The sequence below is a fragment of the Lytechinus variegatus genome, chromosome 16 (genome assembly GCF_018143015.1).
Source record: "Lytechinus variegatus isolate NC3 chromosome 16, Lvar_3.0, whole genome shotgun sequence".
Lineage (NCBI taxonomy): Eukaryota > Metazoa > Echinodermata > Echinoidea > Temnopleuroida > Toxopneustidae > Lytechinus > Lytechinus variegatus.
The window spans coordinates 5,303,555-5,327,980 of record NC_054755.1 but is presented as its reverse complement, the minus strand read 5'-3'; the positions used below and the strand labels follow the sequence as shown (position 1 = coordinate 5,327,980).

Here is a 24,426-nt window from a genome sequence, read left to right as displayed (position 1 = left end):
AAAATCTTGAATCTTGAATCTCACTTGATATTTATATCTACCTGTACATTTAATTTCATTTTATTTTTGTCAAATATATCAAAACAGGACAAGAAGATCAGGACACTTTTTTCATCTTGGTCCTGTATCAAAGACATGATTATGTATACATACAGTTTTTACATGTCGTGCTTAATTCCTAAAGTTAATAGATTGATGCTTGTTTAGATCTATATATTAAGCGCAGCTCACATCAATGTTATACACGTAATTCAAACTGATCATAAGAATAATAGTAATAAAAGTAATAACAACAATGATAGTATTAATACTAATGATAATAATAATAATCATAACCATAAACTATGAGCTAACATTCCTTCTAATTCAGTTCAGTATGTTTTGGCTTGAGCAATTATTTTATTTCTTGGAGAAATAATAATATATCATCCAATGTTGTTGTCTGTGAGGTCATGAGCGAATCATCGTAATTCTACTTCATGATAGGATTGGTCTTTCTTGTCCATCGGTCCATTTTCTTGACTTTCTGGTACTCGTGATGTTGTCCCGTCGATCCATCGCTGGAAACACAAAATACAAATGAATTATAATAATAAAATTGATAATACAAACTAGCAATAATAATAGATTGATTTATTAACCGCATAATAGAAACTATCTCTATGCGCTTTACAATGTAAGACGATATTAACATAGGATAAAACAAAGTAATTGTAAGGATGCAAACTAGCCAAAAGATATAAATTACTGATACAGCGTGAAAATAAAACCAAGCATAATAAAATCAAAGTTGACATGAGCCATTTGTCAAATACATGTAGCATGCATATATTAATTAATTATTGTGAAATTCGAATAAACTAGCAATAAATGGATTTCAACATTGTCATATTAATGCTATTTATAAAAGATTTAGGACAGAAACGGGTAAGTTTTAAATAAAAATGTAAAGGACGTGTCGTGACTGTCGTCAGGAAGCCTGGCAAATAATTGCAACACTTTAAAAATTCAAATGTTAAATCAATATTTGAAAGGTTAGAGGAGTGACAACCTTTCCAAATGTTACATCCAACCTTGTATAAAGCTGAACCCGACATTTTAAGTGTTGGGTAGACGTAGAACCATTTAAAGTGGTAAATGCAACATTTAGAAAATGTTGTCACTCATCCAACCTTTCAAATGTTAAGTTAACATTTCTTGTTTTTAGAGTGAAGGTATTTGCTAATAAAACAGGAATTCTCATGATATGAATGCCTTAATCATGACCGTACGCAACGGGGGTGGAGGAATCCCCCCACGAAATTTCGAAAACATACTTTTCAGTGAAAATTTTTATAAAATTTACCAAAAGTGTGTCATGAAATATATTCTTTCCTCCATTTTTTAACGGAAAAAATAGTTATTGAATTATTGTGAATTAACATTAACACATATTTTTGTATTTCTCTATCATATAACAGGGTAGGTACCTGGTGCCTTATTCATACAAAATATATATCAGAAAATAACGAAGGGTAAATAAAATAAGAGGGCGATTACCTCCAGGAGTGATCCCTTGCTCTTGAAGACGAACTGGTAGATGAATAGGATGGGTATGGTTACCATGGACGAGAGGGCCATGGTCCACCCCATCATGTACCCCCACCAGGGGTATACATAATCATTTTCGTAGGTTAGCGGCTTGTAGTAGACTATACTAAACACGAAGATGGTCTGTGGAGTGGGGGAAAAAGGAAACGGGGGAAATGAAATTGATGAATAACAACAATAGTAATAAACCAAATTCTTCACCTATGTTTGTATTTAATTGAATCAAGTGAGAATGCGTATATTCGAATTTCGATAATTCATCAGGAACCCAGATCCATGACCACGTACGGAATGGAATGAGCAGACTCGACTTCTACGCTATGAATCGTTTCCCTAGCATCCCCCGGGATTTAGTGGACACTGCAGAATCCCCCTCCCCCACTCCTCTCCCTCCCCCTCTCTCTCTCCCTCCCTCTCTCCCTCTCTCTATATATATATCTTTCGACATGTTACAAATACAATGGGTTCAGTGTTGACCTTTTGGTGTTGGTGTTAGGTCAATTTCTACACGATTAATACGCCAAACATAAAATAATGATGGTCCCGAAAAGTCACTCACTAGTTGTTGAGATATCAATAAAATGATTAGAATCAGTTATCCAAACGATGAATAAGTTTTAGAGCTAGGGGAAACAATCCAAATTTCAACACCAACACCAAGGTCAACACCGAACTTAAAATCACCCATTGTCAGGTAATAATCAGCTGAATAAAAAAGGGGAGAATATTATGGAATGATGAGTCCGCCATTAGGAACACTTTCGTCTCGCAATTGATTGAGAGCTATCGTTATTCATTCTCTGAGGAGAGGGTACGTATTAGATGATGATAATGGCACACAGGTTTACTGTGTGAAGGAGCAATCCTTTAATATGCCAAAGCTCATCTACAAGATTATTCTACATTATAACTTAACCATTACATTGCTGTCGTTCTTCCAAACGGCATGATATCATTACTTGACTAATTACTTTCACTAAATACAGTCCACCCTCAGTTCAGCCGAGAAGAAAGAGACAAATCGTTAAAGCCTACCATGTATCATCATCTCCATGCACCCGCCGAACTCACCCCAGAAAACAGAGGTGTTATTAACATCCAGGCAGCAATCATGTAGGGTTTGATCCACCCTCTACCTATCATGTTGATGATATCTTGCATGTACCGTTTGCCACCTGGAAAATAAACAAAAAGGTGTCATGGTAATAGAGGGTACAGTCGTTCTTACACCAGAGACACATATCCGAAGTTTGGACGGATACCATTTCGTAATGATGACGACGATATGGATGACGGTGGTTATGATGATTTTGATAATGCCGACGACGATATTGACGGTGAAGAGGATGATCATAATGACGATGATGGCGATGGTGAAGATGATAATGACGATGATATTGATGGTGAAGATGATGACGATATTGATGATGATGATGACGATGGTGAAGATGATGATGGTGAAGATGATGCTGCTGTTGCTTCTGCTGCTGATGATGACAACGACGATGGTGAAGATAGTGGTGATTATTGTGACGATGGTGTAGATGATGATGGTGATGTCGATGGTGCTGCTGCTGATGATGACGTTGGTGGAGATAGTAGTGATGATTGTGACGACGGTGGAGATGATGATGATGGTGAAGATGGTGCTGCCCCCTGCTGCTGATGATGACGACGAAGATGGTAAAGATAGTAGTGATGATTGTGACTATGGTGATGATGGTGCTGATGATGGTGATTATGATATTGATGATAATGAAGACAGAGAAGATAATTTTGTTGATGTTATTATAATGATGTTGGTGGTGGAGTTGATTATGGTCTCGATGACAATAAAGATAATTCGCTGTAATAATGAAGTGCATGTATCTTCCTATTTTCACATTCCGCTACTTGATTGCCAAAAACATGATTTTTATAAAACTACTCGTAGGTTATGCATGACCTTATGCGCATGTTTCGTATGACGTTATGCACTGCGTTACGCACGACGTTACCTACGGAGTTACGTACGACTTTATGCACGACGTTACGCGCGACTGATTTCCTGTTTCTTGGTTACCAATTACTTTGATTCCCATCTGCTACAAGTTTAAATCTCGCCTTGGAGTAAATTTTTTCCGCAAGATTTTGAATGCAAAGTTTGATTATCTATTAAAATTTGATTAGGGATAAAGGAAATTCAATCCAAAGAGAAATAACGGGTGCCTCGAATGACACGAGAACAGGTCATTCGTAAATTATGACCAGTTTTATCAAACCGATTACGATGCTGGATGGAAAGCGGCAAATACAACTGCAGACTGGATTATGCCCCGCCTGCCAAATGATGATGGTGCTATGTCGGGGTCCAAACCTCGTCCCTCGTATTTCACAGTCCAAGAGCACACCCTCTCCACTGTTAATCCCGGGCTGTTAATGCTATAGCCACACCAGAACACCGAGTACAAACTGACCGATGGTTTGTTGTTGGAAATAATGTAAGACATTTAGTCAATGTGAAGTCGGTTTATCGTAGCAGTTACCCTCCTCTACTCTATAGATTGGATACGTACCATATACCCATCCTATGACGAGGCTCTCACAGAGAGCTATCCACAGAAGAACAAACCCACTCGATGCGTAGAAGTCAAACAGTTGAAATATGAACATACCACCCTGCGGAAGGAAAGAAAATCAAGGAATGCATTAAAGGATGCTTTCGACGGTTAAAAAATATAATAGTTCCGCCGGGTGTATCATTATTTCCGTCCTGCAAATAATCTTTTCGTGGGTTTTTTTTAATGACGAGAAAATACTCGCGTTGACAGACCAATCCAATACAATACTAGTATTCATTTGATAGAGCGCCTTTTTCTTTCGGTTACAAAGCGCTGCCCGCACACTATTCCATGTTTGAGCCACTAAAACAAAAGTTAAACACCTCAGAACGGTCAGCTTTACTGAACATTAGGCGTTGATGCATAAAAGAACGTACTGTTAGCTTTTAGGGACCATTTCTTCTCATCGTTCTCTTTTTCATAACAAGGAAAATACAGAGAGAGAAAATTAGCTTTAGATGTTAGAGTTTCCATTCAGATGTCGAAGCTATTCAGTCACCATACTTATCGCCGCCTTTGTTTTGAAAATTTAAAAGTTATATTCTCTCGATGATAATTGTCATTCGTTTGGGGAAGGGGGTGTTTTAGCCTTTAAAACTTGTCTTTAGTTCAAAGCCCAACCAACTTACGTAGGTGACCATGGGTATTCCGGCCATACAGAAGAATAGACAGCAACCTGCACAGAAGAACTCTCTTCTGTTGCCTTTCATCAGAGTCTTAGGGAAGATATCTACGATCGTCGTCACCAAGCCCTCAACGACCACAAACTAAAGAATGTGGGGGAAAGTTGCAAAAAGATTACAGAAGAGAATATAATAATATATCAATAAAAGGAGTTAATAATGGGAGTGGTTAACAAAAAGAAAAAAAATATAGGCCGATTGGGAATTGCATGTAACTTATCTTCATTCCCAGAAAGCATAAGTCCACCAAGTCAATTAGTTTAACACAATCATATTCATAGTTCAGTTTAGTTGAAACTGTTTAGTTTCAACTCAACTTTCTCGTAATTCCCCATTCCGAGAGAATTTATAATTTATGCTCAATGTGCAATTGGACATAATTTTCTTTTAAGTGGAAGGATGATTGAGAAGGGCATCTTATCCATATAATCATGATAGTTATTCACCAGTGACATGAATAATGCTTACAGCGTTGCGTGGGTATTCTTCTCACCAAAAATGCACCAAAACATATAATGGCTATTGTCGGTAAGTGCTTGCCATCGTCGTAAGAGCACTATCACCCTTGTTTAGTCCAGTTTACCATGTCACTTTAAAGAAAATAGGGTACAGTATTAAATATGACACCAGTTGGTCTCATAAGAATACCATACCCTGAGGTGTCAAAGTATATAGTGTACACATAACACCAACGAGTGCACAATGTGTATAATGTATAAACATATTGAACTAACACCAAGAATTTAACACCAGGTAATACGATATGTTTTGTGGTGTAATACTTATCACAGGAGGTACTCACTACGCTGTCTATACCGAGGAAGAGTAGGCATAAGAAAAATAGAATCGCCCAGAGAGTAGATAGAGGCATCTCAGTGATGGCTTCTGGGTAGACAATGAACCCTAAACCTGGACCTGCATCACAAGGAAAAAAAAACATTGGTACACTTAAAATTAAAACTATGGTGTTTTGGGAGGTCCGCACTCTCCTTTAAAGTGCTCCATGAACTTTGAATACAACACCAAATAGTGTAAAAATGTCAAACAATAGCGGGTGTTGAATTTGCACCATCATTTATCCCTGGTAAAACGTAAAACGTTCAATGTTGTCCGAACACCGACTGGTGTAGTTTTTACACCACCACTTAAAAGGACATACGAACCAACTAGTAGCCTTAATAGCCCCACCCCAAGTCCTTCTATCCGGTCAGAGTCATTACCAACAATGCAGCATTCTCAGCAGTGTAATCTTTAGGTCACTGGGTCAATCAGGAATCTTTACCACCTGGTTTGCCATATCCTATATCAACAATAATTAGTATTAAAAATAAAATGATTATATTTTACCATCAAACGCAGTTACTGTAGTGTTATGTTTTTTATTTTATGGCATTTCTTCCAGCATTCTCTTTTTTTTTTTGGGGGGGGGGTATTCCGCATACATGTTAGAGTGTTATGTATTAACTTATATTCACTAATAATAAGTAATTATTTGAAGCTAATCGATGAGGATGATATTGAAAACAAATACTATATGACATTCGTAGATCGATTGCAAAATGATCTTATCGTATACATGGTATACCTGACTTTGCGACCTCGCCAACTGCTTTTCCTTGCTTTCCCGCCATAAATCCAAGTACTGCGAAGATAACGAATCCAGAGTACAAGCTGGTTGCACAATTTGTCAAGGAATAGAGTAGGGTATCCCTAAATTGGATGAAAAAACACATCATGAGTCCCATTAAAAACAGCTTCGTTATATGCATGGCCGTACACAAGCACATAGGTACAGAGCCCACGTGTATGTGTATTGGTGCAAAATTATTTTGATGAAATTCCTTTAAATGTGTGCATCAAACCCTTCAGTTTCATTTGAATAATATAAAAACCGCCCTTGTGGTCAACAAGGTCGCTTCTCTCTCTCGCCTTTTTGTATTCTAGACAATTCAACCTCCTTGTCACCAACCCCCGGTACTCAAACAAAATCTGCATACGATCATGGCAGTACGGATTAAAAGAAACCTGAACTAATAATCATAAAGAAAAGAATATGCATATGTCTGCACGATTTCTAAATTCATATGCACCCCCCCCCCCCGTAGTCGTTATTTTAATTATTATAAAAAAAATCGAAAATGATTCCCTATTCTTAGTTTTTAAAACATCACCCAGTCATAGTGGGTTATTGAAAATAAGCCTAGGGTCACTTTACAAAACACCGACAGACTGAGCAGATTATCACGAATAACTTTTTAGCAGTTTTTCCTATTTGAAAATGTTTTAGATGACATGAATATCAAATCTCTGACGATTATTGGCATGGTGGCAGTCTGTCGTGTTTGTCAGCAAGCTGTGGTTTCCCAATTATGTCGGCTAGAAGATCGTTTTTTTCCCCTGCGAAGAAAGATTCTTGGCATAGTATAATACTTATTTGTTCGTTATCACCTGGTGTCAAGTTTGGGGTCGAAGTATTCAAATGTAAAAAATGGTTGTTACCACATTTTGTGAGCGTTACTGCAAAAACTGAGGACCATAAAGCCCCCCCGCCCGTCATCTCTATACATCTTTTTATTTTACAATGTTTTATGTTTATTCAGCCTGTATATGATATGTATTTGAACCCGAGAAAGAATCAGTTGGTGTTCGCTGATAGCTTTGGCTCTTACTGGTTCAATTAGGAATGTTAGTGATTGTGTTTCTAACCCAAAATATATATTGACTAAATGCTTGTTAAAATTGTGGTTGATTCAACCTACCTTTTCTCAAAATGGAACCCATATTCACTAATTATTTATTATGATTACACTTTTAGAAAGTTATTTTTTCCCACGTGCATTCTCCATAAGATGTACTTACACGACTTAGTTTATTGTCAATCTTCCTGTGTATTGTTATATTATTCCAAAACAATTTTCATCATTCGTTTTCTTTTAACGGCGTAGGCCCTATAATAATAAAATCTGAATATGCATCTATGATTTATCAATTTGAAGTCATAATGCCATAAACCATTAACAGGACGATTACGGTAAATATTTGATTACCATCCGTCACTTTATAGTCAAAATAATGATCTTTTGAGTAAACTGCTTACCTGACAAAATTGTGATTTCTCTTGTTGTAGCTTCCCAGTGCAACCAAGAATCCTTGTCCTAAGGTATTGGAATAAAAGATTTGAGTAGCAGCATCGAGCCATACCTGTACAAAAATAAGACATCATAACTTGTTGACTATTATTTATTCACGTTCATTCCTGCGTTTTATGACGTCATTGACTTTTGCGATGTTGATTTAAATCTACTAGTATTTATTTTAAGGGTGGGAAGCTCAAAAAGTTCATTAGATCTGAACTTGAAAACTAAATTAACTGATTATGGAAAGAATTTTGAAAATTGATTTATATTCTTTGGAGATATTTTGTTACCCAATGTATATATTTCTATAATCATCTAGATTTACCAGGTCCCGTATGCAGAAAATGAAATCAGACGCCCTCAACGACCGTCAGATCAGTTCAAGAAATTGCCATTAGTACCCCTCGGGAGGGTTTCATCAACATTTTGGTCCGACAAGTAGTCAGGTCTGACACCTTTCCTTGATTCTGATTGGATGACATGCAATGTTACTATGGTTAACTGTCGGATTAATCATCTGACAAGTCCTTTCATGAAATGCTCCGCTGAAGTTCCATCTACATTGCATAGACCATTTTAGTCATTTTAGTAGAAGTGATTAAGTTGATAAATGACCCAAACATGCAGAGTGGACGGTGCAGCGCTTTCTCTTTTATTGTATTGGAATTGACAGGAGGTACGATGTCACGAGTTGAACCTAGTCTGCTGGGCAAACCCTTCACTCGAAATAAGGGTCTGAATGTGCAGCCTACTCATGCCTTGTGTACTGAAGGTCGTATTGGAACACCAAGTTTTCTATGTGTTAGTCTTTGCGTGGAGGCACACTTGTTGATCAAAGTTCCAATGAGTGTCTGTGCCTGCAGACTAAGTTGAACCGGTCCTATTGCCCGACCACAGGACTTGATATGCGTTGCAGTGGTTTGGACCTACCTGACTGTCTTTCAGCTTAGATGTATCAGGTTTAAGATAGAAGATGATCCCATCTACAGCATTTGGTAATGTCACAGCACGAATGAGAAGAATCGTCAGGAGCACGTACGGGAATGGAACTGTCACATACACTACCTGGAAAAACAGATTTTTTTTTAAAATGGTTAATGGGAATTCAACCCACATAAAAGGCTGATTTTATAGGGTGCAGAAAAATCAGACAAGTACATGGGTGAAAGTTTTGACACGATTGGACAAACTTTAAGTGTCGTGAATTTTTATAAGTTGTAAAAATTGCTAATCCCTATACCCATGGAGACTTCAAATTGGCTGCATTAGTGATGTCATAGTATCGTGAGGCCGTTTATTCCAATATATAAAGTTGTTAAATTGTCGTTTCTTTCAAAATTTTGATATCAGTGGAAACTCTTGCAAATATCAGAGGTATCTACATTTTCTAATCTCGGATCCATTTCATAAAGGCTTACAACAAACTTATTTGCAGTTATTGTAAAGTTCAATGGAATCCTTGGTTGTGATTGGCTGCTGAGCCCTGCTACCGTGGCAGTGACAATAGATGCAAGTCTTTATGAAACGGACCCTTACACTCTAAAACATATCAGTAAACAATGACTAGTTAATAGGGTCATCTGGGTGCAACTGGTATTCTAGTCATATTTGACAATTTTCGAGTAGCATTTTACTAAAACATAGTTATTTCTGACTAGAATATATGTCAGAAATGTGACTATCAGTATCAGTGATTGCCATATCAGTTGCACCCAGCTGACTATACTGGTCTAGTCAATTTGACTGATTTGTTTTAAGAGTATAGGTACCATGGGTATGGAGTTGCTAATTCAGGTACCTGATTGTCCTTACCTTCCCGGATGATTTGACTCCCTTGCATATACAGAGATAGATAAGGAGCCAGGCCAGCGTGAGACAGAGGAAAAGCTGCCAGCTGACTCCAACAACATCATGGATACCTTCGGAGCGATGGATCTGGAGAACTTTACGACTGATCCAGATTAAACAATATGAAAACAAAAAAAGTGTTTTAATTTTCTGTAAAAACTGTCGTGTTTAAACTGACATTAGTTGGTGTTAAGAGAGGACCACATCCTGATGTGGTACAATTACACCCTAGAGATTTAATATAACACAAGAGTGAAAATGTAACAACCAAAGTTGTTTTAATAACACAACTAGGTGATAAACTTACACTGTCAATTTAACACCGGTGTAGAATAACTGGTGTGGTCATCAATGTACACCACAGTTTTTTGCTGTGTAATACCTCAGAGAATACAATTTACAATTTGAATTTAAGCGACGATGATATTCGGATAAAGTCAACAGGCATATTGTTAAGGATTTGCCAGAAAGGAAGTCATGAACGACAAAACAAATAGAGGAGGTGAAGATTCACGCGGAGGTCGGGTATATGTTTCAGCATCGAGGCACCAGCTAATTTTCACTGAACTTATTTTAATTATGTGCTACTTTGGTTCCGTATCGGACACAAGAGAAGGGGGCAAAGGAACACAGGATTCCAAGACTCCCTATCCTCCTACATTCTACACAAAGACTCCCTCCATTGGCTGATAACACGGCAACGTTGTGTGACGTTGCCGCGGTAAAACAGACCATGCAACGCCTATCATTTTGAAAGAAGCTTGTATCGTAGATCTTAACTTTTTATTTTTAGCACAATTTTGGTACGCCACCGTGAATCATAGAGATGTAGTTAAGTGAAGTCAACTACTAGTCATGTCCCAATAGCACAGACAGGAGGGTGTCAAGATAACCCCTGGGAGATCATCACCAGGATGTGAAAACAGAAAAAGAAATCATGTGAAACATCTCAAACGGAAACGGTACTAATTACATGTCCGTTCCACTGAGATTTGATAGAGCACAGCGATGAGACGGAAACATGAGAGGAATTACATATTTGGTGAGGAAAAACATGCTAGCAAGGACAAAGACATTATTAAAATCAGGCTTGTGGGGGCACGAAATCAATCAAAAGATCTGAGAGTTGTAGTTTCAAAATTTGTACTTATTGTCATAAAGGTCGACTAAAGGTGACCTATATATAGTTAGTGGTCATGTGACTGTTGATGTCGTTCCGGAATTATGGGAGGGGCTGATTTCTTGTTAGGTAACTACTTGGCTGGAGATATAGAGCTGTTGCATCTCCAGTGGTTTCGGAGAAGCCGGTTGGGGTAGCTGAAACTGCATTGTTGCAGGAAGATTTTCCTGGGACTTCCCGATTGTACATGTTACTAGGTCTCAGACTCGTAGAGTTAAAAACGATGATACTGATTCTGCTGATGTAGAGGAGAGTACTGTTACGAAATGTATAAGGGGGTTGGAAATTATTAAACCGCTATAAAGCAAGCTCGCACAGATCTTAATGAAATCACCAACTGTTCGTTTCTCCTCTCATTGATTCTGTATAAATATGTAAGTTCTCGTTAAAGTTCTTAAATTCCCTCTCTCAGACCAAAGTCTCTTCACGATAAATATTGTAGCTCGTAAATGTGTAAATCAGTGTGTAAATCTCTGCACGTGTCTTTGTTTTCTCACATATGGGGAGTAGAAAATTAAAAATGAATAGAACTGACTTTTAGGTTAGACATGTCAATTTATTAATAAGACGTTCGAAGAATAAGACACAATCCAACTGCACTCGATTGAGATGAGCTCCAAGACAAGTCCCAAGAAACTCTCCACAAACATGTGGAATGCGAATTGTCACCCCTTTTATGGAGAACTAAATCGAGCAAAGCATCCTTCAGCTAGTGTCTATCCTTCTCCCAAGAACGATATTTGTCCTCAGCTGAGGGTCAGTCAGGGGCTGCGCGCGACCGAGAGCCTGTCCTTGATGTTGCATAACACAAGAGCAGACTCTGTTGACGAGCGAGACCCCGGACTTATGCAAAACAGATCTGTCCTCAGCGTGAGGTCAGACTAGGTCGCACGCGACTGAGATCTGCCAGATCGCTTGGCGAGGCGGCACGCGACTGAGAGATTGGTCTTGTCGTTACGTAAGCGAAGCTTAAGGACTGTCGCTCGTGAAGAGCAAGGCCATATCATAAACAAAGTCTGACCTTTGCTGTGAAGGACGAGGCAGAACGAGATGTAAACAAACCGCAACTATGCCAAGGACTATGCAATTTTCTGACAAGGTCGAGGAGGATTTGATGACAAATTACAAATTCGTGACATAACTGATGTCTGGTTAGCTGAAACCTGTTCAAGGATTTAGATTGGGATAGTGGTGAAGGCTCTGATGCTACCAACGATAATTTGTTTAGTAAATCCTCCCTTGTACAGGCACAACAGGCAGACCCAGAATTGAAAAGCTTGTAACAGAAAGCATGTTCTGAGGCTGAGGCTGATAAGGTTCCCGAATGCTTTTATGTTAAAGATGGCATTTTTCATGAGGAAGTGGAGACCTCCCCGGAGACCAGCTGATGAAGATTGGTGTATAATTCACCAGGGCTTCGTAACACAAAGCTAAGCCGATGCATAGCAAATATAAAAGAACACTTCTGATTGGTTCCTGGTCAGTATTTTGAAACAAATGCGCGTGTAACCTTGATCTTGATTGATCAGTCCATTTAGCGACTGATCGCTAATCTTTGTGTTACGGAGCTAAGGTAGTAGTTTCTCTCGCTTACCACGCAGAGATTTTGAAAATCGCTACCACCCACAGATTTTGGAAATGGCTCATGAGTAACATATGCCTATGGCAGGTCATGTAGGTATTCGGAAGACAGAAGATAGAATTATGAGGCATTTCTATTGGCTAAGGAAGTGGTGCATTTTGTAAGACATGTCAAACATGTCAGATTATTGTTAAGGCACAGCCTTCTATCAAGCCTGCTCCCTTGATACCCAAACCTGCATTATGTTGATGAACCTTTTACTAGGGTTCGTGTTGATTGTGTTGGACCCTTACCCAGAACGAGGTCGGGTCACAGATTTCTGCCCGCGCTGTGATCAGAGCCCTGGGAACTTTTTTTGCCTGGGGTGCTAATGTCAATTGGAAAAGCAAAAAAAAAAAGGGGGGTCACTTCTAAATGAATGTGTTTTGGTTACCTTTTTCCAATTTTACACATCTACCAGATTACCTGGGGATGCTGCCTATGCATGGGCGGAAATCCAAGGGGAACAAGGGGGACGTGTCCACCCTACTCAAAATAGTAGGGGGACACAATATTATGTCCCCTTATTATTTGTGAAATGCATCAACAAAATCGAAATATAACATGCATTTTAGGACGAGATGACCTTACTTTGGGGATGATAACCTTTTTTTTTTGCTTATCAAATTTTCCAGCCCCTTGTCCCCCCTACCTTTTGGGAGAGATGTCCGCCCCTGTGCCTATGGAAAATAATAAAGGGCAGCACCCCAAGGTAATTTTTTTGGGGGGGTGCTTCAGCACCCCTGCTTCTCAGGACCATGACTGTGATTGGTTTCACAGAAGGAAGTAGACATTTATGTTGGGCAGTACCTTGCCATCTATCAAAATACTACCGACGCATCGATGATATTTTGATAGGTGGCAAGGTGACCTAACGGTCGTTATTCTGAAGTTAGGTTTGATTTAAACTCTGGTCTGAAGTTCTGGTTTAAGTATGGATAGCCAATTGTTACAGAAACATCTAACAGGAGAGGTTCAATGAATGAGCTCATTTGACACTCAAATCATTTTTAACTGTCGGGGACTGATAAAGAAGATAAATGTCTCCACCACTAAAGAATTATGAAAGTTCACGGTAGCTAAAATTTGAATAATAATAATAAGATAATATAAACAAGATTTTGACATCTTTGGCTTTCCATAATTTTAGCACAGAGTTAAACCATTGTCCAAATCAAACCAGTCTTTAGAATATGGGCAATTACAGGGGCGGTCCAGCTTTCACCAAAACAAAAAGAGGGGGAGCTCATTATGTGATTTGTTTGCACTAGGTATAGTTTTTTTTTCATCGTTCCGAACCCTCGTGACAAATCTTATCGGGAATGATCGAAAATGTTCGGAAATGAAAACCCTTACTTCCAAAACTCAACAGTCGGTGACGTGGTGGCATTGGGACATTCTTCACTCAGATTATAAGCCGATGTCATCATCGCGGTCGTGTCATTGAATCCGGTCATGTTGTAGTTTGTTCCGACGTCGACCACTGCCCCGTTGTCCATCCCATCGAAGCAGCAAACCGTGTTCCAATCGTTTGAGCACGTGGAGTACGGAAGTACGGCGTTGAAGGAGAATAGTAGGTAATATAGACCCCAAGCCATTATGACGACATAATAGGTATTGAGGAAGACTTGGATGACAAGACCGGCACATCCAATACCTGGGGAATATAAAAATTAATATCCTTTTGTATTCATTTACTTTTCAATCTCACGCTTGATAAATGGGTTTTCAATCGGCATAATACTTGCTTATTAAACACTTCTGAGGGTAATGATAATTATAGTGAGTATTCGCACGGGTAAAGCCCAACAAACACAGTAATTGATTTGATAATGCCCGTCAAAATAATGAACAGCTGTGAAGTCTTTGTCGAAAACGGGTGATCCGGTGATCATAAATGTAGACATCATAACATGTACAAAATACTTTGAAAAAAAAAACAGATTTGCAGCGAATTTATCAAGTGTTCCATAAGATTATCGGATTTAGGTGGTCTATAAAATATCGCGAATATAATATTTTTGGATTTTGGTATTTGATTTTCAATGATATATTCACCAAATTCAATTATATATTACGATGGATGAAATATTATAATGTTCATTGATATGGAAACCTACCCTTTTCCTATTGTATTATATACATCTATCATTTTCTACGAAGATATAGCCAAGAAAAAAAAAACAGAAGAGGGTGCATGCAAATTGTATCTAACTGCGGCATTAAAATGTGCAAAAATCTTCTCCGGGTGAAAACCTGAAAAAAGAGCTCACAATGCTTCATTATTTTGACGCTTGCAAAATTGCACCATTAAAGTCAACCCAGAACTTTGGTAATTTAGCCGACAACTACTCCAGTTCTACCAGAGTCATCACTCCTTTGTAATCTTACCTTTGAAAAGGGGGCTGATCATACCCCATGCCGTTACTGGTCCTTGCCCGGTGAACTGCCCCAACCCTACCTCAATCACCAAGAGGGGGATTCCCGCACAGAACACGCTCAGGAGGTAGGGGATCAAAAAAGCACCTGCGATGGAAGTGATCAAGATTTATGAAACAATACATAATAAGCTATTTTCCTAATTTACACTTCTGTTTCTGTTTGTGGTAACTCCCGTGGGAACTCGGCAGGACAACATTTTGCTGGTAAACGCCAAGCTGGTATATAACCAATTACCTTGGAAACATTTTACGTCTAGGTTAACCAGTCATAGCGGCTGACGTAATAGACAACAGATATCACTCTTGGGCCTTTTTATCAAAGTGGAGACAATGGCAGAGTTGGGATTCGAACTCACAGACTTGCGATTATGAGTCCAATGCTCTAACCACTGGACCACACGACTTCTAATTTCATTATTTGATTTGATTTGTCTCGTATTAATAAAACAAGTGCACACTTAGATACCAATAATGTGCATACCATTTCGATTTATTTGAATGTAAGATAAAAGAGCACCGTTTATTAAATGCCTTGCTCATCATGCTCATGGGTATAATGTGCTGTTGCCAGGCATCGAACCCCGGACTTTCATGATTGTGTCTAGTCAGGTGCATTTGACCACTAGGCCACGGCACCTCCACATAAAGTAAAACGAAAATACTAGTTAACAGCATATTCAGACAAATAAAAGCTATTACTCAATACTTAAGATTTGGACCCTTTTAGAAACGCGGTGGGAGTGATAGAGATTTATGAGACATGTTTGATTTGATTTGATTTCGTTTACTTTCATCTGTTTCACCTCATTTAAACAGAACATAAAATGGGCAAATTATTCATTTAACTAAGCAGTATATCATAAACTTATCGGACCGTTGATTGTTAAAAAAAAAAACGCTGTTTAAAATTTTGACCACGTTGTGTAAAAATGACCATAACTGTAAAAACAAGCTGTTTAAAAAACAATAAATTGTTTAAACTTTGTTTGGTTTTTAAATTTTTTTATACAACTTGTTTAACACTTTAAACAACTTATTTAAAACTTTAGACAATAGGTGTTAAAGTGACGGGCTGAAGAAACGTGCATGAAATTTTAAACATCATTTTTACAGAGACAATCATGGTGAGAGAGAAAGATATCAATTGGCAATATATTCAGATAATTAATACAATTAGTTAATGTAAAATGTGCGTGTCTTTAAAGAAACAGAGACAACGGTCATGTCGGCTCAGTGGTAGAGCGTCAGCCTCATGAACGGGAGGTCGTGGGTTCGATCCCTGGCCGAGTCATACCAAAGACTTATAAAAATGGGACCTTCTGCCTTCATGCTTGGCGCTCAGCATTTAGACTGGAGAAGGGGTAATAATAACATATTATGTTATGCAGGGCCCGCTGGAAGAGCAGTCTTATGATTGAAGTGGCTACCCTGGGTAAATAAAACGTTATTATTATTATTATTATTATTATTATAAACGAGAGTCCTAATGTGCTAAATTATTATGATGTTACTTATCAGACAAGAATGAAAGCCGTTCAACAAACAGAAGTAAATTGAGTCAATCATATGTTTTGAAAGTCAGTATGAAGAAAGGGGAAGAAAAAAAGTTATCCACATTTCTTTTTTTTTCAAACACGTTGTAGACCTTGCTAGATGATTCGATTTCATCAATTACAATTTGACAACAAATACGAAAATTTGCAGGAGGAAGGTGAATAAAAAATATTAATAATCTCAATAATATTTGGTTTTATTTTCAACCATGTTTGTAGACAATTCAATCTATCAGGGACCGGAAAAGAGGTTCGGTTTGAACGAAAAGTGAAAGGAAGTTTTAATTTCCCCTTTATATTTGGTTCAGAACACTTTGGTGATAGACTTCTTTGCTCAAATAAACAGTACGATAAAACAAAGTGTGAACTAACACCAGTGAAACAGCCCGATCAAAGCTATCACCATATTTTATCATTTTTATTCATTTTTTGTTTTCTGTTTGTTTGTTTCGTTTTCCTCTCTCTCTCTTTCTCTCCGTTTTTTCTTCTTGTGCTTTGTTTATCGGGGGGGGGGGGGGGGGTAGGATGGCTGTAGTGTGTGTGTGTTTTATATAACTTCCACAATTTATGTTGATTTATTGGTGTTGTAACGGAAAAAAATTCACGTTTAACTTAAGATTTATCTATAGATTAAAAGTATGTTCGTGTTTTTTTTTCTTCTTTGTGATTATAAGTTGTTAAACATGTTAAAGAAACATGTACAGGTTGATTCTTAGAATTACCTTTGAAATAATCATTAAAAATAAGACATAATCGTGAATTCTGATTCAATTATGTGAATGATTTCATGTTAGACATTATTTTTAACATGTTATGTATAATGAGGAAGAAATATTTTTCTTTTTTTTTCGAATGGAATATCCTCAATCGGTTTAAAGACCGTTTCGTTGATATGACTAAGGCACTAAGGGTGTTTCCTCATCAGGTGGACATCATGAGACAAATTATAAGAGTTCATTGTTTTGTCGTGTCTTGTCAAACTAGGTGTCCGAATATTTCACTTTGATAATTATATTAAACACACAACAACGTTATTTCTTTCCTGTCAAATTAATCATGCCAATTTTCGCATGACAATGATTATTGGAAATGGGAAGATCTTGTTAACCATATCAAGCTTGGTACCTTTTAGGTCGATATTGGGTGCCATCGTTAATCTGAACATTATTCACTGTAATAGGTGAATAAAAACAGGGGGGAAAATTCCAACAAAGAAAATACATTGCTGATTTAAAGTGGATGTAAAACTTGTGTAAAACCGTGCACATTAAATAAATAGCCCGTTGTTTAAGCCTGTCACTATAACAACAAGTTGTTTAAACTTTTTTGGCTATTCACTGTTTACACTTTTTGATCAACATGTTTAAAAGTTTAAACAATTTGTTTAAAGGTTTAAACAGTTGTTAAAAAGTTTAAACAGTTATTTAAACAGTCTAAACAGTAGTTATTAGCGTGACAGGTTTAATCAACGTGCTTAAAACTTTTAAACAACGTTTTTTCAGTGTGGCAGGTTGGTTAATAAAAGTAATGACTGTTAAAGCCTAACCGTGTAATCACAAATCATGCCTCCGGATTCTGTTATTGTGGAGGGGGGGTATTACCATGATAAATATGTGGAAAATATCATTTACGGCACCATAAAAGAAAAGTTGATTTCATTGAACATGAAAACCAAACAAGCATACAACGCTGAAAATTTCATCGAAATGTGATGGAAAATAAGAAAAAGCTATTACATTTTAGAATTTCTCATTTTTTCACAAAATAGTTGCATGCATAATAAGCAGAAGAGTTGACGATGTCACTTGATAACTATTTCTTATGTAGGCCCTATATGATTTTTGTTAATTATATTTATTTTTTGCAGATTTAACAATAATTGAACTCTTCATCGGATCGCACTGAATTACAATGTTGGCAATATCACATGTTCAGGGAGACATGAAACCCATTTTCACATTTTATTGACTAGAGGAGAAAATTGATTTTTTTCATATTTCTCTTTAATAATTTCTTCGAAATTTAAGTGAGTGGGTGACGTCTTTGGTTCCGTTATTTGCGTACAATCCATGATGATTTGAATATGACTGTTTTGTGTTTTGATTTTACACCCGATTTTTGATAACTTTTTAAGCGTTCCTAGGTTGATCTTCTCTTTAAAAAAAAAATATCAAATTCATTATCTTCTTGAGGCGGACTTGACTCTTGTACTTATAATTTCTCGATCTCTAGAGAAAAAAATATCTGAATGCACGTTCGGGATCTAAAGATTTCGCTTTGTGGTTAGTGACTAATTGTTATTCCCGGGTCTTTTACAAATATCGTCTGAAGCAAGATCCATTTGGTGATTGATTCGGCTTCTAAGAACTTGACATTATAGAACATAAAGTTCAAAATCGGGTAGAGAGAAGGGGTTGATCAGGAGAGATTAGGTTTGGGGAGAGGAGAAGAGAGGGAGGATGTTGGAGAGTGGAGGAGAAAAGAAGTGGACGAGAGAGAAAGAGTGGGAGGGGTGGGGGAGAGGAGAGGAGGGGCATGTATCTTTTTACACCATCTACTCTCAAGGAGGCTATTGATCATAATGATGTTGGTAATAACAATACAAAAAGTTAGAACAAGAAGAAGACAGGAACGGAATAATTATAATAATGATTATGATACTGATAATAAAAATATATTTTTGAAATAATGATAATAATAATAATAGTAATAATAATGATAAGCTTTTATAAAACGCTTAATGTGTGTTTGTGTGTCTTTAAGCATTTTTATAATAACTGATTTCATTGTTTTCTTTTAAGATATCTATGATTCATGATTATATTAAGTTAGTGAAAAAAAGTGAAAATATGAAATGTAAAGTATTATAATAATGTGATTTGAAATGTTAAATTGAAATGTTATGTAACTTTTTGTTCATGAAATCAGAATAGAAACATTATTCAAAACAAAAAAAAGTGTGTATGTATTTGTCAGACGTGTATCAATCAGATATGATTATTTATGTCTGGGACCGACCTTAAACGTCACCCATCCGAAAGACGTGACCAGGGCTCGAATCTCGAACCTCTGCATGAATTTGTAACTTTCCCAATGTAGCTTGGACTACGCGCGCACGCCACAACGCCCAGTCACAAGTACTTCAAAGATATGTTATTGGTAGCAATCTTTTTAATTTTAAAATTCAAAAATTCAAAAATGAATTTCAAGGAGGGACAAACAGTGGCACATCCACGAAGTGCCATAGGAAATGTCTTATTTTATTTTGTAGTTATAACCCGTTTTCTAATGTTTCACCTCTCCTGTTTGCATTCAAATTCAAATTCAAATTTATTTATTTCACTTCCATAAAAAAAACGAATTGTATACCATATATAAACATAAGTATTTGTATCCGTTGCAAAGAAACAAAAATAATAATACATATGTTATAAAAAAAAACACTTAGACAATTTGGGCAACACCTTGGAGGTTTCAAATAAGTATACTTTTTTTCAATAGAAATTAAATTAAGATGGAAATGGAGGAACCCACTAAAAAGCAATGCTTGTACAATGTGGGCCCCTCAAAAAATAGATAACACAAAAAATAACAAAGTACAAATACAGATATATGTAATCAAATGAGAAAAAAATAAAAATAAATGAAAGAGAAACAATGCCATGTTTTTCAGGAAGTAATGTTAACCTTTTACCTCCGCGATCAATCGCTGATTTGTTTGTCTTTTTTTTTTCCTTTTTAATGGGCCCCCCGCATTTATGAAATCCTAGATACGTCACAACGGCCCCTGTCCCATCCCTACCACTGTGTTCTATTGGCCTATAATGACTTCCCGAACCACTAACATTATAGGCCCAGTGATATAAGTTATTATAGGCATAGATTCACCAAATGTTGGATCAAAGTTACGAGTATTATGGTAACTTTGCCATCCATTGGTAACTTCCCAGAAATCCTTGATTATGATTGGCTGTTGATCATTTGATCATTGTTGCCATGGGAATTACCATTGGATGGCAAATGTACTATTATAATAACGTTTATGCAATTATGGGGCATAGACGTGATTAATTCATTTCAGAACTAGTGATGATCTAGTAATGTCTAGTGGAATGAAGACATGGTGCATTATAGGTAATCGACTGTCGCAGAGGAACTTCTTTTACGGTTAATATCATGCCTTTTTAGGGCTGATCTTCGAAAGCAGCGGAGGGAGAAAACCAGGAAGAAGAAGAAAAAGATGACCTCGAAGTTTGCTACAAGTGATGATAACCGTCTTGAAGTTTCCAAGCAAATATCACCAATTTAAGACGGTTTTAGTCGCAACTTTTCTGGCATTGTTCACGAGTTTATTTTTGAGAAGGAAAGTAAAATGAATAAAAAACTACCCCCCCCCCAAAAAAAAAAACACACACACACACACGCAAAGTTCGTTATTTTCACCGTCGGCTTTACGGTGACCAAATTTAAGATTTTTTTTACAATTTGTCAGGACAAATTTCGGGGACGATTTTCGTAAACTGGGCAACTTTGTCGGGCCAAGTCGGAGTCAACTTTTATGCCCATAATAAAGGATGGTGAAGTGAATGTTGCGACGATTACACATAAATTATTTTGTTAATAGGGCCTATTCTCAACAAGCTCTGCTTTACTTTAGGTTCCTCCACTTCGAATGTGGATCTTTAAATTGTTATTTTTGTTATCACTCATTATTGTAATTATATGACTATTTCAGAATGGGCTATGCTTCGTATTTGATTGATTCATGGAAGTTAAGAAAAATAGATCAAATGTAGATGAATTTAGTAAACATACATGTTGCGTTTGGAGAAGGTGTCAGACCCTATAAAATCAAAAGCTTATGACTGGATTTGCTTATAGACTCATATACAAGCCATTAAATGCAATATAAAGAAATGATGAAGGGCTAGAAAGGGGATTTGGAGAAGAAGAAAAGAAGGGAGGACATCGACAGGGGGGGGGGAGTTAGCGGGATTATTTTATCATCTTATCAAATTTATTTTCAATTGAATCTCGATAATGTTTCTTTGAACGGTAGGCCTATCTCAGTTGTCTATTATTAGATTAATAATCATGAATTCAACATTGTGTGTAGATCTACAAAGCTATTTAAAAGAGGTGTAAAGGGTTTATAATAGTGTCTTTTTCACTTGAAAAACTCACGTATATAGATATCACAAAGTCATGCCAGATGATGATTATTTCTGCGAGTGTGAATAAAATGGTAATGGAGACACAAACGGGATTAAGATAATAATTACTAATAAGAAAAAGATTGAGATGGGGAGAAAGAGAGAAGGTATATCAAACTAATAAGAAAATTACATTCCTTCGTTTTTCCCAATTCATGTTCATGTTACATTCCTCCACCCCCCCCCCCCCATTCATGCTCATGACCCCCCCCAAAAAAAAAAAAAAAAAACAAGCAAGGCATTTTAATCACATTGAAATAAATAAGATGCGCGCTCACATCCATAATTATGTTTTAGCAAACGTAGTGAAAGGGAAACCATTAGCATAAAGTAATACTGCAAAAATAATACAAATATAGAATGGGATTCGTCAGGCACAAAATACTGAGGAAATGTTTACAATGGTATCACTTTTTAAATTGATATATTATTTACGATAACAGATTCTTTTACACTATACGCCCCGGCAGCAACCCTGGGAATATGTAAAGTAAATGAAATGTGCGCCAATTACCGATGCAGAATCGACTTTCTGTTTACACGTAGTAAAAAAGCCGATTGTGTATCGGCTCGCCGCGGTTCTGAACCTATTACTTTGGTGGTGCAAAATTGCCGATTCTGAACCAGAGCCGATGCAAGTTAATCGCGTTTACACGGCTCGCGGTTTAGAACCTCGAGCCGATGCAAAAGCCGATCACATGTAAACACAGTAACTGTTAGTCAGAACCTGGGCATTCTGAATACATTTAAATTTTATCATGAAAATCAATAATGCGAGCGCGAAGCGCGAGCGGAAAATATTTGATATTCCTGTACGAAAAGGGTGAATTTAAGCACTATTTAAAGCACTGTGTGGGAAAATTGTGAAGTATATGTGGATAGCATTTAATAAAATGATGCAATTGCGAAGCGCTAGCTGATATTTTTATTATTTTGACCTAGGACCTGGACATTCTAGGCCTAAGGACATTTTGTCATCATATGAAAATGATGGCTATCTTCTTATTCTTCTTCATAAGCGCGATATGAAACTTGGCGATATTCCTCTCTTTAGGAATTCATGAAAATTTTATTATCATATTTATTAATGTATTAAGCCTAATGAGTGAGTGAAATTCGTTGACATTTAAGGCCTGAAAACTTGACATTTTAAGCACTTTTGTAGTAATTTATAGGATTTATGAGTTGATATATTTCTAACTATTGATGCGAGCGCAAAGCGTGAGACGAAATTTTTGATAAACTGTCATAAAAGGGGGTTTTAAGTATAGTTTGTGATAGATTTTAAAAATGTAGGCCTACTTGGCAAATCAAAAAATGCGAGCGCACAGCGCAAAAAGCTGCAAATGATATTTAAACCAAAAAACCGGACATTTTACAGAGCACTTAAAAAAATAAATTTGTAAATTAAACAAAATAATAAAAGCTCGATGTCCGAGCTGAAATATGTTTTTATATTTTTATATCAGCCTATTGACCAAGATATGTTTCTCACCGAACAGGCTATGCGAGCGCGAAGCGTGAGCGAAAATTAAATAAAGTGACATGAAATATATATTTTTAAATCAAGTCTTCCCCTGACCTTGATGTATTCATTCGTCTCCCTCTTATTTTGCTCTTCTTTTTTCCTCCTTTCCCCTTTTTTCCCCCTTTCTTTCCTCCTTTTTTTGCTCCGCCAATGGGGGGGGGCCGGGCCCCTCGCCCCCTATATGGATTTGTCGATCTTGAGTCGGTTTCGTTGGTCTGACTAGATAAGCATGCATTCATGCTGCGATTTAAAGTAAATGAAAAACATTAATTTATTACAAAATTGAGAACATTTTTTTTTGTCAAACGGTTACTTTCACCTATGGATTTTGTTTTCACAGAGGCTCCAGGAGTTGAGCGGGATCACGTGGGGTCATTTATTTTTTTTTTATTAAACAGAAGATGGTTCCAAAATGAAAAAAAAAATATTTTGAATCTATATCTACATGTAAAACAATCTTCAATTTATAGAATACTTACCCCCTCCATGCTTGTAGCACAAATAGGGGAATCTCCACACATTACCAAGTCCAACAGAAGAACCACAAAGAGCTAGAAAAAAATCCAACTTTCCACTCCAATTTCCTCTTTCAACTTTCTTCTCTCTTCTCTCTTCCTCTGTCTTCTTCTCATCCTCTCCGATGTCCCTTGTCTCAGCTTCCACATAGTCCTTCATCTTCGTGGTATATTCTTCGAGGAGTGAATAATGTCGAGAGTAGAGTAAAGGGGTCCCTCTCGAAGAGCAAGACTTTTATGTATATGGACGGAACAGGTTGATGTCGCTCACATTTTGCGCACCGCGAGTGCACCCCTCACTACCAATGGATAGACCCGTGGGCGGATCCGAAGCGGGACCCCACAAAAAGACAAAAAATAGAGAAAATGAAGAGTAGGAAGAAAATTTAATGAAATAAGGGGAGGAGACATGGACCTATCTATGGAGGATTATTCTATTGTTACTGGGGGTGCTGAGCATTGCCACAGCAACCCCAGTAACAATAGATTATCCTCCGTGGATAGGTCTATGGGAGGA

General features: G+C 37.2%; 1 protein-coding gene across 2 annotated transcripts; it reads right to left on the bottom strand.

Moving 5' to 3' along the window:
• Window positions 1-10: 10 nt before the first annotated feature.
• Window positions 11-24,137, bottom strand: LOC121430366 (sodium- and chloride-dependent betaine transporter-like). 2 transcript variants are annotated; one of them, XM_041627652.1, is made up of 13 exons: window positions 23,874-24,137; window positions 15,051-15,185; window positions 14,016-14,316; window positions 9,823-9,961; window positions 8,941-9,075; window positions 7,971-8,074; window positions 6,459-6,583; window positions 5,676-5,788; window positions 4,820-4,957; window positions 4,146-4,248; window positions 2,662-2,765; window positions 1,540-1,713; window positions 11-560 (listed from the first exon to the last, which is right to left on the bottom strand). In XM_041627652.1, the coding sequence occupies exons 1-13, from the start codon at window positions 24,067-24,069 to the stop codon at window positions 462-464; spliced, it is 1,866 nt and encodes a 621-aa protein (XP_041483586.1). In that variant the 5' UTR covers window positions 24,070-24,137; the 3' UTR covers window positions 11-461. The 2 variants fall into 2 exon arrangements, with proteins under 2 accessions (XP_041483586.1, XP_041483587.1); XM_041627653.1 differs by lacking the exon at window positions 11-560 and having other exon boundaries at window positions 1,633-1,713; window positions 2,626-2,765.
• Between the last annotated feature and the right edge of the window lie 289 nt (window positions 24,138-24,426).

Coding starts and splice junctions, on each gene's coding strand:
- LOC121430366 (XM_041627652.1), bottom strand. CDS start 24,069: ATGAAGGACTATGTGGAAGCTGAGACAAGGGACATCGGAGAGGATGAG. Junction 15,186..23,873: donor GTGCTACAAGCATGGAGGGG/GTAAGTATTCTA, acceptor CTTCCATCGCAG/GTGCTTTTTTGATCCCCTAC. Junction 6,584..7,970: donor AGAAATCACAATTTTGTCAG/GTAAGCAGTTTA, acceptor CATCCAATTTAG/GGATACCCTACTCTATTCCT.